Genomic DNA, 15,473 nt, shown 5'->3' on the forward strand with positions numbered 1-15,473 from the left:
ATAAAGGCATGTCACAGCATGGTGCCAGGAATACAGACTGTATTCTAATTTGCCTGCAGGTAAACTACATTTCTGTCTGACAATTTCATGGAATTGGACAAAATGATTGAATTAGACAAATTTAGAAAAAATGCATACCTTTAATCATGATGCTAAAAGGGATTTGGCTTGTCAAATATAATTTCCTGTATTACAGCCAAACTTTAGTATAATATTCCCCATGCTGAATCTTTTAAATTATATATTTATTAGGTTTATTTGGTGGTTCACTTTTCTGTAGGATACTTGAATGAAGTGAATCAAATGTAATTAGTTCCTCCAATAGAATATAATCACTACTCTCTTCAGGAAACACTTGTAAATATGCTTATGAACTGTGTCATTTCAGGTAATTTTGACTCCACGAGACTATGGACAAAGGGCATAATATCACCGTGTTTATTCTCCTGGGACTCTCCCCCAACAAGAACATTGAAATCTTTTGCTTTGTGTTATTTTTATTTTGCTACATTGCTATTTGGCTGGGAAATGGGCTCATAATAATTTCTGTCGTGTGCACACAGCTAATTGACCAACCCATGTACTTCTTCCTCAATTACCTCTCCCTCTCTGACCTTTGTTATACATCCACAGTGACACCCAAGCTAATGGCTGACTTACTGTCAGAAAAAAAGATCATTTCCTACAATAACTGCATGGTGCAGCTCTTTCTCATTCACTTCCTTGGAGGCATTGAGATCTTCATCCTCACGGGGATGGCCTATGACCGCTACGTGGCCATCTGCAGGCCGCTGCACTACACTGTCATCATGAGCAGGCAAAGGTGCACCTCCATCATCGTAGCGTGTTGCGCTGGGGGCTTCCTGCACTCTGCCAGTCAGCTCCTTCTCACCATCTTCTTACCGTTCCGTGGGCCCAATGAGATAGATCACTACTTCTGCGATGTGTACCCTTTGCTGAAATTGACCTGTTCTAACACACACATAATAGGTCTCCTGGTCATTGCTAATTCAGGCTTAATTGCTTTGGTGACCTTTGTTGTCTTGATGTTGTCTTACTTTTTCATACTGTACACCTTACATGCATACTCTGCGGAGAGCCGCAGCAAAGCCCTTTCCACCTGCAGCTCTCATATAATCGTGGTGGTCCTGTTTTTTGCACCTGCATTATTCATTTACATTAGACCCACCACAACGTTCCCAGAGGACAAAGTGTTCGCTCTTTTTTACACCATCATTGCCCCCATGTTCAACCCTCTGATCTACACACTGAGAAACAAGGAGATGAAGAACGCCATGAGAAAAGTTTGGTGTCATCAAATCCTACTGAAAACTGAGTAAATTTCTGAGTTATTTCTGCTTTTCCTGCATTGGTTCCATGAGACACAAGTACTAACAAAACCATTTTCACCTTCCTGTCATTGTTTGGAAATATAAATGGGCAAACAGTAAAAATTTTCTTTCTTTTGTTTTGTTTCTATATTGGTACTCTATCAGCAGATTAAGGATTATTCTTATTCATCTGCTCAACTATCTTCCTTTATTGTTAAGATTACATGCACATTATGAAATTACCACATTTATTTAAATTTAAAGGATTATACGATGTTGTCCTGAAAAAAGAAATAGATTCTGCACTTTAGTGCCTTGAAGTGCTTTAACTGGATATATTACCTTCAATTTCTATAGCTTCTTACTGAAATATATAATAATACAGGACAATGCATATAGCTCTCATGTGTAATTTATGAATTGCACAACGATGAATTGCACATCTATTACACATTTGTGCAATGAGATATGGGATATGATATGCTACTGATGTAAATTGGCTGTCAATTGTAGCTAAAAATAGTTCTGACAACAGGCATTTTCTCAATGGAGTAAAAATAAAATATAAATAGAAATCCCTCCCAGGCACGTCTTACTAGGTTATGTTAGCTGGATTAACAAATAGGTAGCCACTAATAAGAAATGTTGTCAAACAGGATCTTCTCTGTAGCAGTTAGTTGCTTGCCAGGTTAAGCAGTGAATTCTAGATTTAGCTTGAAGGGAAGAAAACACTGACTTCATGCACCCCCAGTATGGGCAAGAATGCCACATAAAGAACCCATACCGTGCATTAGCCATAACAGAGCTCATCTCCCCATGTACAGATGTGTGCATACAAGTTCACAGATGCATAGTAGAGAAAGCAAGATCTTCAACTGGAATAAATCTGCCTATCTAGAAAAATAAAAAAGTGGGCAGAAATATTTGGTTTTTGTCCACATAACCTTATGCTATGGTTTACAGCAAGAATATCCCACAAAGGTCTCCTATGTTTGACACGGGGCTTTTGTATGGTGATTGAATCATGAGGTTCTGTATTCACCAGTGGATTCATCCATTGGTGAATTTCATAGCAGAATGGACTCTCAGGAGGTGGGGCCTGTTTAGCATGGATCTAGACCTGGGACGCTATGCAGCATACTTAGCCCCAGCTCCTCCTTATTCTCTGCTTCCAACTTCCATGGCTTGAGGGTCTTTTCTGTTAACAGGCAGCTCTACCATCTTGTTTCTGCTTTAGAACGCACATTTGTTTATATTTGTGATACTGGTATGCTGCTACTGTTGTATTTCTTTCGTTGTTTCTCATTTACTACTCTCTTTAAAATAAAAAAAAAATCTCCTTTAAATTTTGGGTATTAGACATTTTGTCCATAGATAGTTAAGCAGCAAATACAACACAGAGTCAGAAATTATTGGATATATGGGAAATCAACGTGAGACGGCTATTGCAGAGTAAAGACTAAAAACACTGCACCCATTGCATTTAGATGCAAAGTTTAATATTCATATATTTACTACACAAAAATAATAATTTAGGAAACATGATATAGTAAAAGGAGTCTTCAAGTTTCCTAGGCTGTTGAAAAAAATAAATAAATTCAATAGATACAAATATTTTTATTATAAATGATGGATAAAACATAGCATCCATATCCTAATAATCAGGTCATTAAAATTTAGATATTAATAAATTACCCAAAACACAGAATAAAGACAAAGAAATGGAAAAAATAAAGCAACCTTAAGATATATTGGAAATGGTGCAAAAGGGAACAAGATGTATATATCAAATTGCAGGATTTAAAGAAAAGTGGGAAAATACATTTCAATATAGAGGAAATTTGAAAAAAAAAAAAGCAAAAAATGCTGTGTAAAACAAAGAAAATATCTGTAGTTTATAATAGAAGCAGAAGCCAGAAGATAATGGGTGTCTAATATACAAGAAATATAACAGTATAGAATTTCTGGTCCACAACACCTGGAAAATCAGGAAAACTTGTTATTCAGTGGAAGAGTAGAGACACAAATCAAAATCGGATTTGTTAACATTAATATAGACATAACTTCTCAAGAAATCAGTAGAAAGTAGAAGAGAGACAGATTGTCAATCAATTAATCAATAGGTAAGAATGTATTGAAGAAAACAATCAAAATGAGTCTAATACAAAAGCAAGAAAAAAGGGAGAAAATTAACAAGTTAGGGAAAATGCCAAAAGCAGCAAAAATAGATAATATGTTTCAGGATAAACATGTAAGACATCAAAGTTAACACCATGGCCTAAATTATCAAGTGTAAGAACAAAGACTATTTACTAGCAAGTAAATAACTTTGCATTGAAGCTAAATTGCATGTATATATTGATAACAATTATTATTATCATTAAGTATTGATAGGATTTGTAATATAAAATATTTACAAATTCCAAATTTGCATGTATATAGAATATAAAGAAGCAACCCCAAACTGTCAGTTGTACTAATAGACACATATAGAGTACTAAACTCAATTATGTTTTATTTAAAAGAATTCAACACATTTTATGCTGGAAAGTAATTCTAAAGAAATGTAAATTATTCATACCAAATGGAAAATATTATTTAATTATAATACTATCATGAAGATATCAATAGCAAAAGGGTGACTTTTAATTTTAAATATACAGTAATTTTAAAAATTCTATTATATTAATATTAAAATAGAATACAAAGCAGAGAATATTTAGAAATAGCAATTCATAAAAGTAGTATGCAATGTGTAGATGAAAATTTGTGGTTTGAAATTCGAGGTGTTTTAAAGGAGAAAATTACATGATTGTCTCAATAGATACTTTATTACAGCTTATTCCCTAATTCACTTTACAAATAGTACCTAGATAATTCTGCAGTACCCCACCCTATTGAGTGATGAGGTCCTGAAAACTCTTCCTTTGAAACCATGAGTTAGAGTGAAGTTTACTTTCATCAGTTCAAATCACTGTTACTTAATATCTTGCTGAATGTCCCAGCCAAGGCAATAAGTTAGACACAAAAAGTTATAAACATTAAATAAGTAAGGAGTGGGGTGCTGTTTACATATATCCTACAGAAAGGAAAAGGATTGCCAGGAAATATTATCAAAAACATGATTTTAAGGTTGAAAATACCGACAATGTAAAGTTTTGGCAAAATTGTGAAGAAACAGGAATTCTCATGCATGCTGGGGAAAATATAAAATGGCACAACCTCTTTTGAAAACAGTTTACCAGTTTATTTTATTTTCTTATTCTTTGTTATTACATATTCCTTCTCTTCTTTCCTTTTTCTTTTGGTGGGGATAGGGATTGAGCACAAGGTCTTAATATCAAACTATATCCCGACTGATATATACATTTAAATATATATATAAAATTTAAATATATATATAATATATATATATATATTCAAACTGGACTCAAAGTTTGGATCCTCCTGCATCTGCCTCCAAGATTGGTAGGATTACAGGTAAGTGCCACTACATCCAGCCAGTTTAGCAATTTCTTAAAAAGTTAACACAAATTTGAATGTAACTCCATAATTCTACTCTTAGGTATGTATTCAAGCAAAATGAGCATATAGGACCTGTACTAGTCAATGCTTATAAGAGTCAGATATAGAAGAATGTAAAAGATCTGTTTGTGTTCTAGAGACCCAAAGAATCCAGTCGAGGCCCTGGATCCCACTGCAGTGTCCTCCACAGCTTCAGCTGAAGGCTTAGAGCCCACCACAATGTCTCATGCAACTCCGTATCAAAGATCTTCACAGGGATGGCACCACAGCCAGTGGTGGAAGCTAGAAAGTCTGCATTGGCAGGGTAAAAGATCTGTGGCACCAGTCTGAGGGTTCTGCACCAGAGCCAGAAAGCCGCACTCAAGGTGAAGACCAGAGCTTCCCTGAAGAGAACAGTAGCCATCTTGTTGACAGGGGAGACCTAAGCGCCTCGACCTCCTTCTCCAAAGAAAACAGCCAAGTTCTCATCAGGAAGACCAGCTGCAACAAAGGTTCTCGTGGGAAGTCAGTAGCACGCAATCTTCCCCTCTTGTTCTGCTTTTATGCCCTTGGTGTGTCTTCCACACCAAGAACCATGGTCCCCAAGCAAGTTGACCATTAACTGATCAGTGAAAAATTGTGTCCATAGAGCAATTATTGATTATAACCACAAGCTGGAAATAATTAATATATCCAGTAACTGGTGAATATATAAGTGTGGAATCCCTATACAGTAGAACACCATTCTTTTCATCAAAAAGAACAAATTACCTCTAGATTATGTGAGATCCAAGAGGACTGAGTAGGTTGCATTGCTCCTTGGTTCCATTTAATTCCTCATGAATAGTGATTTTAGACATGAGAAACACCTTTCTTAGAGAAGGAGGAAAAAAAAATTTAGTGTGTCATTAGCTAAATAATTTATTAATTCAGTGACTAGTGTGTATGGAGCATCTGTTTATGTCAGACTTGGTGTCATGGATATTACCAAGTTGGTAGGATGTGGTTCTGTCCTTGACCTAGAATACAATGGTCCAGTTGGTTCCTCCAAACTCACATCTTGTACTTTAAAATCATCCAGTTCTATCCTTGGCTTGTCTTCAAATGTACAATATACCTTTCCATCTCCTTGGCTTCACATTTTTTGCATTGCTAATTTCAAGTATCAGAATCAGTTTGTCTCTAAAATAATGATAAACATTGGGGGATGCTGTGCTGTAATTTTAATCTTTTCTTTATTCATGCAATCAAAAGTGTTTAAAGCGTACTTATGTTGGGTCACACTGTTCAAATAGATTTCCAGCTATCATAGACTGTGGACTAACTTAGTGAGGTTCAGGCTATATGGCAGAATGAGGTCATCAAAGTACAGAAAGTTTGAAGTGACAGAGGAACCACATTTTTATCAATAGTCTCCTGCTTTTTCAGAAAGAAGGTTATAACTTGCAGGTTATGACTACTGTATTGAGGTCATGTTAAAGTATTCCAGAACTATTCATGATGGTTAATATTTATTGTTAACTTAGTAGATTAGGAAAGGCTAGGGGATTATTAAAGGCACATTTCCGGGATGGTCCTTGAGGGTATTTCTGGATGAGACAACATGTGGGTTAGTGAACTGGGGGGAAGACCTTCTGTGAATATGAGGGGCACCACTCAAAGGGCTGGAGAACCAGGTGGAACAAAATCAGGAGAAACAATCCAGCCAACATTACAAGTTTGTTTCTTCCTAAATGGGTGTGTCTTTCGTTGCTGTCATCATCCACGGACATCATACTACAGTCTTTTCAGTCTCTTGGCATAAACTGACGCCAGAAACTGTGCAGTGCGCTTCTGAGTCCTGAGCCTTGCACTGTGGACGCAGCATGCTTTCTTCCTGTGGTGAAATCTCCGACTTTATTTATTTATTTATTTGTTTTTATTTTATGGAAAAAAGATACGACAAAATTTCTTAGCAACATAATAGAATAACAATAGTTAATGCATTATGTGTTTGTTATGGTTTGTGTCTGGGTGTCCCCCCAAAGCCTCTTGCGGTCATGGGGCAGGCTTTTAGAGTTTGATTGATTATGGGTGTGAGAGCTACACCTGCCCTGGGGTGGATAATTTGCATATGTAAGGAAGGGAAAGAGGCCGCTTACCACCATTCCTCCCTTTTAGTGGTTGTTGCTTTTGCTGTGTTCTGCTACCATGACCTGCAGCCCTCTGCCATGTGCCAGTCTGCCTTGTAACCTGCCAAGTATGGACTGAAACCTCCACAAACTGTAAGTGAAATAAACCTTTCCATCATTAATTTTGGTCGTCAGGTATTTTGTCCCAGGATGAGACAAAAGTAACCAAGATAGTGTTGTTATCTTTAAAGTGGTTGCTCAGGATATAAGATATGGGCATAAAAATTTCTCCAATCAGTATTAGCACAAACCTTCCTTTCTAATGAACGAAGAGACACTAATAGCATAGCTGACTTGCATTTTTTCCCTTTTCCCTACTGTCATTTCCCCTTTCACCCATTCTAGGTCATTTTTTTTTTTATTTTGAACAATTTCTTCTTTTTTTATGATATCTACTGTACATTTTAGAACTCATTTATTCTTTCAGTTTCTCACATTAGAGAGACAATAAGATATTTGCACATGTGAGCCTGATTTATTTCACTTATGAGTATGGTCTCAAGTTGCATGAACTTACCCATAAAAGTCTCAAGTTTATCCTCCTTTATGGGTGAGTAGTACCCCATTGTATAAAAATACCACATCTTGTTTTATCCATTCCTTGGTTGATGGACATTTGGGTTGCTTCCAAGATCAAGCGACTACAAATTTTGCTGCTATAAACATGGGTGAACATATATCACTGTGGCATGGTATTTTTAATTCTTCTAAGAAGACACCCAGAAGGAGTATAGCTGGGTAGAATGGGACCTCTAGTCCAAGTTAATCCACACTGATTTCCACAGTGGTTGCACCACTCTACTCTCTCACCAACAACTTCTTAAACCAAACAGATACTGGTTTTTGTGGCTGTCTGCCTTCAGATGACCATTCTGCAACTGTCCAGATTCTGATTCTGTGCACCAATATAATGAATTATCTCTTACAATTATATCTGTTTATTGAACCCCAAGCAATACAGATTGGTGCCAGGAGTGGGGTCTGTTCTTTTATGGGGTGCTCTTAAGGAACCTTTCCCTTTGTCCTGCTACAAGGTACATGGTTTCATTTTAACAGCACTTATTTACTCAGCAACCACAATCTTTGACCCCAACTTGCCTTGTGCTTCTTTTCTGTACAATCTATAAGATTTTCACACTATTCCACCATATGTCTGTCCTATATTTTCCCTGAAAATTTGGCTTTTACCTTGGTTTTTCTTCAACAGACAAGTATGACACCTTTGAATTCAGCCTCACACAAAGTCTCAAGGCACACACAAAGTGTAGACAGGCATTTTGCCCCAATGTAATATGAATGACCTCTTCTACTTTCCTTTTTTTTTTTTTTTTTTTTTCTGGTACCAAGAATTGAACTCATGACCTCACACTTGCCAGGCAGGTGCCGTGCCACTGAGTTAAATCCCCAGCCCTGACCTCTTCTACTTTCCTTGTAGAGTCTTCATTCTTATCAGAAACTTGATGAGTACAAGCTTTATTTTCTGCACCTACTATAGCTTGTATCTAGATGCCCTCTCTCAAGCCTCATGCCCCTATAGGTTGGACCCTTCAGAAGTGGCTGGATCTAGGGTGTGTGATACTGGTATTAAATGTGTGTGGTACTGGATTAGTCCACTAACTGATTTATCATAGTAGTGGGTGTGGATAATGAAAAGGCCCACCTTGGGTGTACAACCACTCAAGAAGCTTATAGCTTGGATGGGATAAAAGGGAAAGGGAGGCTCGCTGCCTGCTGCCTGCTGCCTGCTGCCTCCTACCTGCTCTGCTATGGACTGTTTCTATTCTGCCAGGCGCCTGTGCCGTACTGTTCTGGCTTGGAGCCAGCTGACTGAAACCTCTACTGACTGTGGGCTAAAATAAATCTTTTGCTTTAACTTTGGGCATTCAGAATTTTGTCCTAGTGACATGAAAATTGACTAAGATAATATTCCTATCAGTGTCCTTGTCTTCTGAGATCACACCCATATTGCTTATTAAGATTTTTGTCCTATCTTTCAGGGCTTCTCCAAGCATCTCTGAACTCTGACAAACCAATGCCAAAAGTTTCTGAACCAAATTGTCATAGATAAACACAGCAGCTACCTGACTTCTGAGTATCAATTTTCTGTGTTAGTTTTCCGCTGCTGTGACAAATCTCTGAGAAAAAACAACTTATAGGGGAAAAAAATATTTGCCTCAAGGTTTCAAAACTTTCAGTTCATGACTGGCTGGCTTCATTGTTTTGGGACCTGCGATGAGGCAGTTTATCATGGTGGAAGGCAGGGGTGGAACACAGCTTGTCACCTTATGGTAGGTGGAAGCAGATATAGCAGGATCTAATGAAGACAGGGTTAGGCAGAAGATAATGTCATCAAGTTTCTGCTTCTGGTTTTCAAGAAAGCTCCATCTCCTAAGTTTCCACCACTTCCTAATAATGCTTTCATGTAATTAACCCACTAACGATGTTATAACCCTCATGGCTCAATCACCTTCCAAAAGCTCATCAGCTGATAACCAAGACCCCAGTACATGTTTAGGAATGTTTTTTATTAAAACCAAAAATGTACTGAATAAATTTTAACTTTCTAAAATTTCTTCTTATTTTTCAATGATGTGGAACTTCCTTTCAGGATGTCTCTATTTAGATCTACTGCACCTGTTTGTAATTCTCTTTGATCTAATTCAAGGACCTGCTCTATATGCCGCAAAAAGTAATGAATCTTATTTAAACAGCATTTTAAATCACGATACGAGTCATATGCATGCAGAAAGAAGCAAAGTTTTGGGATGGAAAAGACCCCAGTGATTGTGTAGGATCATTTTGAATGTGTGTAGTGTGCTGAAATATTCTATTCTTTGACACTGGACTTACATGGTGCTCATTTCTATAATTAATTGAATGCTGTGTTCATATCTGTGCGACTTTCTATGCATGTACTATAATTGACAATATTCTTTGTTACTTTACTGTCATTCAACTATCACATACATGTAACTGTCTTTTTCCCATTCAATATGTTGCATCTGACATCATTTCCTTGCTCCCATGTTTATGTATGAGATCTGGATATTAATATTCTATGAGTCATATGCAATATTTAGTATTTTTAGAACTAATTTTCAAACATCTCCTGGATGTTAAACTATATCTTGAAAAGTAGGAAAAATAAATTGAACTGATATTCCCAAATACTCATTTAACTCATAGTAAACAGGAGTCTCCCCAAATGTCCATGATTTAATCCAACGAACCTGTGACTGTGCTTTGTTACAGGGAGAATCAGGTTGCACATGACATCAAACTTCCTAAAATATTGGCATTAAGTCAGAGATGTTAACCCATATTACCCAGATTGGCCCACTGTATTCACAAAGGCTTCTTAGAGAGGGGAGAGGGAGGCAAAAGAGGAACTAAGAGCAAGAGACACTCTTAAAGAGGTTGACTTGGAAGGTGGAAGAAATGCCACAAGGAAGCAGAGAGCTGGAAGATTTAAGGAACGAGGTTTTCGCTAGAAAGGATTTAGAAAGAATGAGGAATTCCAATACCATGATTTTGCCCTAATGAGACCAATTTAGATTTCTGACCTCTGGAACTGCAAGGAACAAAATCTGTATTGATTTAAGCCACTAAGTTTGTAGTGATTTGTTGCTGCATCAGTGGGAAAATATTATAGGAATTTAACCATGGTTGAGAACTTCCAGAAGCCTGAGTACATTTCTCCTCCTGCCCAGCTCTGTATGTTGGATCCATTTCCTCTGACAACCATAGGCAGTGGGAGGATGAGCAAGATCTTTGATACTTTGAACGCTGTATGAAAAAAGGAGAAGATAATATCAAGTTAGGAAGGGAAAAATAAAAATGCAAGGGTGAATGGGTAGGCAACAATCAGAACAGGACATGAAAAAGCTAGGAAATATGTGGTCAGGAATATACAGTCAGATCTCCATTCCTGCTTGCTTCTGCTCATGAGCAGTTATGTTGGTAAACAGAAGCTTTGGCAAAATTTTGCTTCCATCTACAAACTCTATATTGGATAATGCACCAAGGAACACACACAAACTCGGATATCTTCTCCAGACTCGTGGAACGAATTGAATTCGTGAATCGAGGCACCACTGTACCTTTTGCAATCCAGAAGCAAAAGTGTTAAAGCTAAGATCACTTCTTATCCAAAACATAGTCCAGAAATGAACCTCATCCCATCCTTTTGCTACAGAAATTGGCACAGCCTCAATTAACTTGAAAAGCGCAAGCTCCCAATTGCATAACTGAATCCATCCTATTCCAGCACATTCAAAAGAGGAGAAAAATTAAGTTCAGCAAATAACGTGAAAATAGATATTTTAATATCTAATATTAGATACATGTATTTAACATGTATATATATTGGAGTACATCAGTTCAAGGAAAAAATTATGAAATCATAAAATAAATAATTCCCTCTGCTAAACTGTTTCGGGTTAGGATTATGATCTTGGAATTGATTGTCTTAAATGCATGTTTTTATTTAATAATGCTTTTTTAAACTGAGCAAACATTTAAAATAAAAGTTTATTGTCAGGTCTGTGATGTGGTGTTGATTGTGGAGGAAGACTCTGGGGAACAACTTTCCCCAGAGTCATTAACTGGCTGCTTCATTCTCTTTAGGTAACCTGCATAAGAAGGAGGGAAAAAGAGCATTTCTTACCCCAGGTATGGTGCAGCAGCCGAATTCAGTTGATAAGAGAACTAAGGGACAAGCAAGACTGATTTCCACCAGCTTTTGAGGTAAGGGTTTAGAGATTTTCTGGTGGAAATTAGTCACCAAGCAACTCCACAGATATCAATATTAATTATTTTGGATACCTATGCCTACATTATCTAAGGAGGAGATGGAAAAATAAAGCTCTGAAAGATATTGGTGAGTTTTATTTGTCTTTTAAAATTAACACAGAACGCTTGGAGACAAAGAAGAATTCCACTGAAATGGTAAATTTTGTATACTTGTAATAGAATTGCTATATATTGTTTCTAAAGAAAGGCCAGGTGGAATTATGGTGATAAGAGAAAGTGTTTCTATATGTGAATGTGAGATAAGGTGGTGTACATCTGAATAAGACAGTACCAACTATTTCAAAGGATAACTACATACAACACCCCATTATTCTGAAATGCCCAGGAAGGGCGGGAAGGGAGTTTTGAGTTGTGTTTTGGTTTAAGGATAAATGAGTTTCCACTGGGGCCTTGTGTTTTGGACAGGAGGGGAATCATTCGCAGACTTGTGTGTAAATGTCCAGTTCTAGAAAAGATCTGAGCAATATGCATATAGTTGCTAAAGACCTCTATGGTTTGCATTCCCTTTGCTGATGGGATCTCTCAGTAGAGAAATATATTTTGTGTCAGTAGCAAAAGCAAAGGAGAAAAGGCACATAAAAGCAGGAGCGTGTGCTTGATTCTGAAACTGAATTGCATTATAGCATTATTCTACAATGCACAAGAACAGGAAGACCGGGAGTGACTTCTGTATCAGCTCTAATACACAGCTCCGATGAAACCCAGTTTCCCCAGAGCTGGAAGTGCAGGCCACAATGCTGCTGAAAAGGCATAGCGGACAGGTCAGTAGCAGCAAGCTCTGAGCTCAACAGATCTTTAGGGAATGTGTTCTCTAGTGGACTACTTGTAGCCCAGATCAATCATTGTATTCTGCCTCATTTGAGAACCTTGAAATCTTTTAATCACAACCACTCCACATACACTTTTCTCCTAAAGCATTCCCATAGAGTGGCTAAAATTCCACTGAAGATGAAATATTTTAACTCTCTTACACTCACTGTAATCATCATTTAGCAAGACTCTCTTCTTGAAATATTGAATTCATCCAAACTGAGGGGCCTAACATAGCCAAAAGTTAGAAATATGGAATGCATGAAAAAATGTTTACATCAAAAGGGAGAGGTTTTTAAAACTTTTTTATTTCTTTGCCTTTGTTTCAGTTAATAAATAAATACTTAACTCCAAGTCAAATTAATTCTTGAGGAACCCTAAAGTCATCTGAATCTGTGGATGGAGAAATTGCCCAATTTCACTTTCTTTCATTTAAATCAAACAAGGCTAATTTTATTTGTGTTATTTTAAAAAGTTGCTTCATATTTTCTTATTTGTGCTTCCATATCAGATGAGTTTTGTCCATTTTATACTTATAGAAGTGATTAATTTTCATGACAGAGGTAACTATTAATAGGACAAAATGATAGTGAAATTGAAATGCCATCCTTTCACAAATGACAGGACCTGCATGAAGTTAAACAATTTTCTTAAATTAAAGCATAATAATTTCAGAATCAGGTTTATGTAAATTTGGCCCTTTTTCTACTACACTCTGCCTCATCTTGATTGCAGTGTGACCAGCTGAGGAGCTACACCTTTGTTTGCCCAAGATCCAAGTTTGCTAAGTAAGAGAACCTCCAGAGATTCCCTAGCCTAGACTATTGAGGACTGGCACATGTGGTCACCAGCGATGGTAGTATTCAGATGGGAGAATGTGACATGTGTTTCCAATTCTGCACCAAAAATAAAGCAGACATTCCTGGGTGTATAAACATTTCCATATTCCCACACACAGAAATTGACTCAAAGTTAAGCAGAGTGCCTCATAGAAAACACAAATGAAGTAAATTTAGAAACAGAAGAATAAACCTTAAAACATAATAGTGGAGAAACATTTTAAAACACATGAGACTTGAGGGATTTTCTTTATCTCTCTGGACTTTGCTTCCTTATCTGAAGTGAAAAAATAGATGTAATATTGAAGCAACAGGATCAAAATAGATGTAGCATACATTTTTAAGTATGCCTATAAATGAATAGTAAGAACACATTTTCCTAGTTCCATCTACTGTAAATATTTATTTATTCCTGAATCAGAACTAAATGATAACAGCCTTTTTCATCTATCCTTCAGGTAATTTCATTGTCCCTTGGGAGCATGGCCTCATGGACTCATCCCATGGAAAAATTAAACAACGTAACTGAATTCATTTTCTGGGGTCTTTCTCAGAACCCAGAGATTGAAGAAATTTGCTTTGTGATATTTTTATTTTTCTACCTGGTCATTCTCCTGGGAAACTTCCTTATCATGGTGACAGTTTGCCAAGGAAACCTGTTTAAGACTCCTATGTATTTCTTCCTCAACTTCTTGTCTTTTGTGGACATTTGTTACTCTTCAGTTACAGCACCCAAGATGATCATGGACCTGTTAGCAAAGAACAAATCTATCTCTTATGCGGGGTGTATGTTGCAAGTCTTTGGGGTACACTTCTTTGGGTGCACTGAGATCTTCATCCTCACTGTCATGGCCTATGATCGATACGTGGCCATCTGCAAACCTCTACACTACATGACCATCATGGGCCGGGAGAAATGTAATAAAATGTTGCTGGGGACATGGGTGGGTGGATTTCTACACTCCATTATCCAAGTGGCTCTGGTAGTTCAACTCCCCTTCTGTGGACCCAATGAGATTGATCACTATTTTTGTGATGTTCACCCTGTGCTGAAACTTGCCTGCGCAGATACCTACATTGTCAGCGCTGTTGTGACAGCAAACAGTGGTACCATCGCTCTGGGGAGTTTTGTCATCTTGCTCATCTCCTATAGCATCATCCTGGTGTCCCTGTGGAAGCAGTCGGCAGAAGGCAGACGCAAAGCCCTCTCCACTTGCGGCTCCCACATTGCAGTGGTCATCATCTTTTTTGGTCCGTGTACTTTCATGTACATGCGGCCCGACACCACCTTCTCTGAGGATAAGATGGTGGCCGTGTTCTACACCATCGTCACTCCCATGTTGAATCCCCTCATTTATACCTTGAGAAATGCAGAAGTGAAGAATGCAATGAGAAAGCTGTGGAGCAGGAAGGCTTTCTGGGAGGCCAGTGGCAAATAGCTGAAAGTAATAATTAAGCCTGGAGGATGTCAACATTTTTCACTGTTGTTAATTCTTCTGCACAGTGAGGAAGTAGCAACAACCTCAGTGATTTGGAGGCAGGCAGTTGAGAAAGTCATATATTCTACAGAAGTGAGGTACGATCATTATTATCATAATTATTGTACTCTTTTGTGATCAGATGCTTTCTTGAAATGTATACGACAGAGAAATCATCATCATCACAATCTCAAGCAAGATCATTGTCAGCGTCATTATTCTTTCCTTATCCTTTTACTCTCTCAACATGATATTTAAAAATGAGAGTGTTCTCTGAAGGACTGCAGGCTGTTTCTAGGATTTCAGACTATGATTGGTACCTTGGACACTCAGTGTTTGCATGTGGCATGAATAATATAATACTTGAAAAACACGTCCAAACCAATACACTCTTATGAAAGCTCTGCAAGCACAGGTTGGAATGTGAGTCAAGGTGATTAAGAATGCGAGAGAGGTAGAGCAACCTTAAATACAAAAGATGAGTTTTTACCCCCCATCCTTGAAAAAAAGTTGTACTCACTGTCTTTA

At 37.5% G+C, this 15,473-nt stretch overlaps 2 protein-coding genes across 2 annotated transcripts; both read left to right on the top strand.

Moving 5' to 3' along the window:
* The first annotated feature begins 410 nt into the window (after positions 1–410).
* On the top strand, positions 411–3,078 carry LOC102027559 (olfactory receptor 4P4). The gene is made up of 2 exons (XM_005408189.2): positions 411–1,309; position 3,078. Coding segments are annotated over exons 1-2 (900 nt in total).
* A 10,871-nt stretch (positions 3,079–13,949) lies between these two features.
* LOC102025606 (olfactory receptor 4S2) lies at positions 13,950–14,906 on the top strand. Its single transcript, XM_005407943.1, has one exon. The coding sequence runs from the start codon at positions 13,950–13,952 to the stop codon at positions 14,904–14,906; it is 957 nt and encodes a 318-aa protein (XP_005408000.1).
* Positions 14,907–15,473: the final 567 nt, after the last annotated feature.

The sequence above is a fragment of the Chinchilla lanigera genome, unplaced genomic scaffold (assembly GCF_000276665.1).
Source record: "Chinchilla lanigera isolate Chin_1 unplaced genomic scaffold, ChiLan1.0 scaffold00110, whole genome shotgun sequence".
Lineage (NCBI taxonomy): Eukaryota > Metazoa > Chordata > Mammalia > Rodentia > Chinchillidae > Chinchilla > Chinchilla lanigera.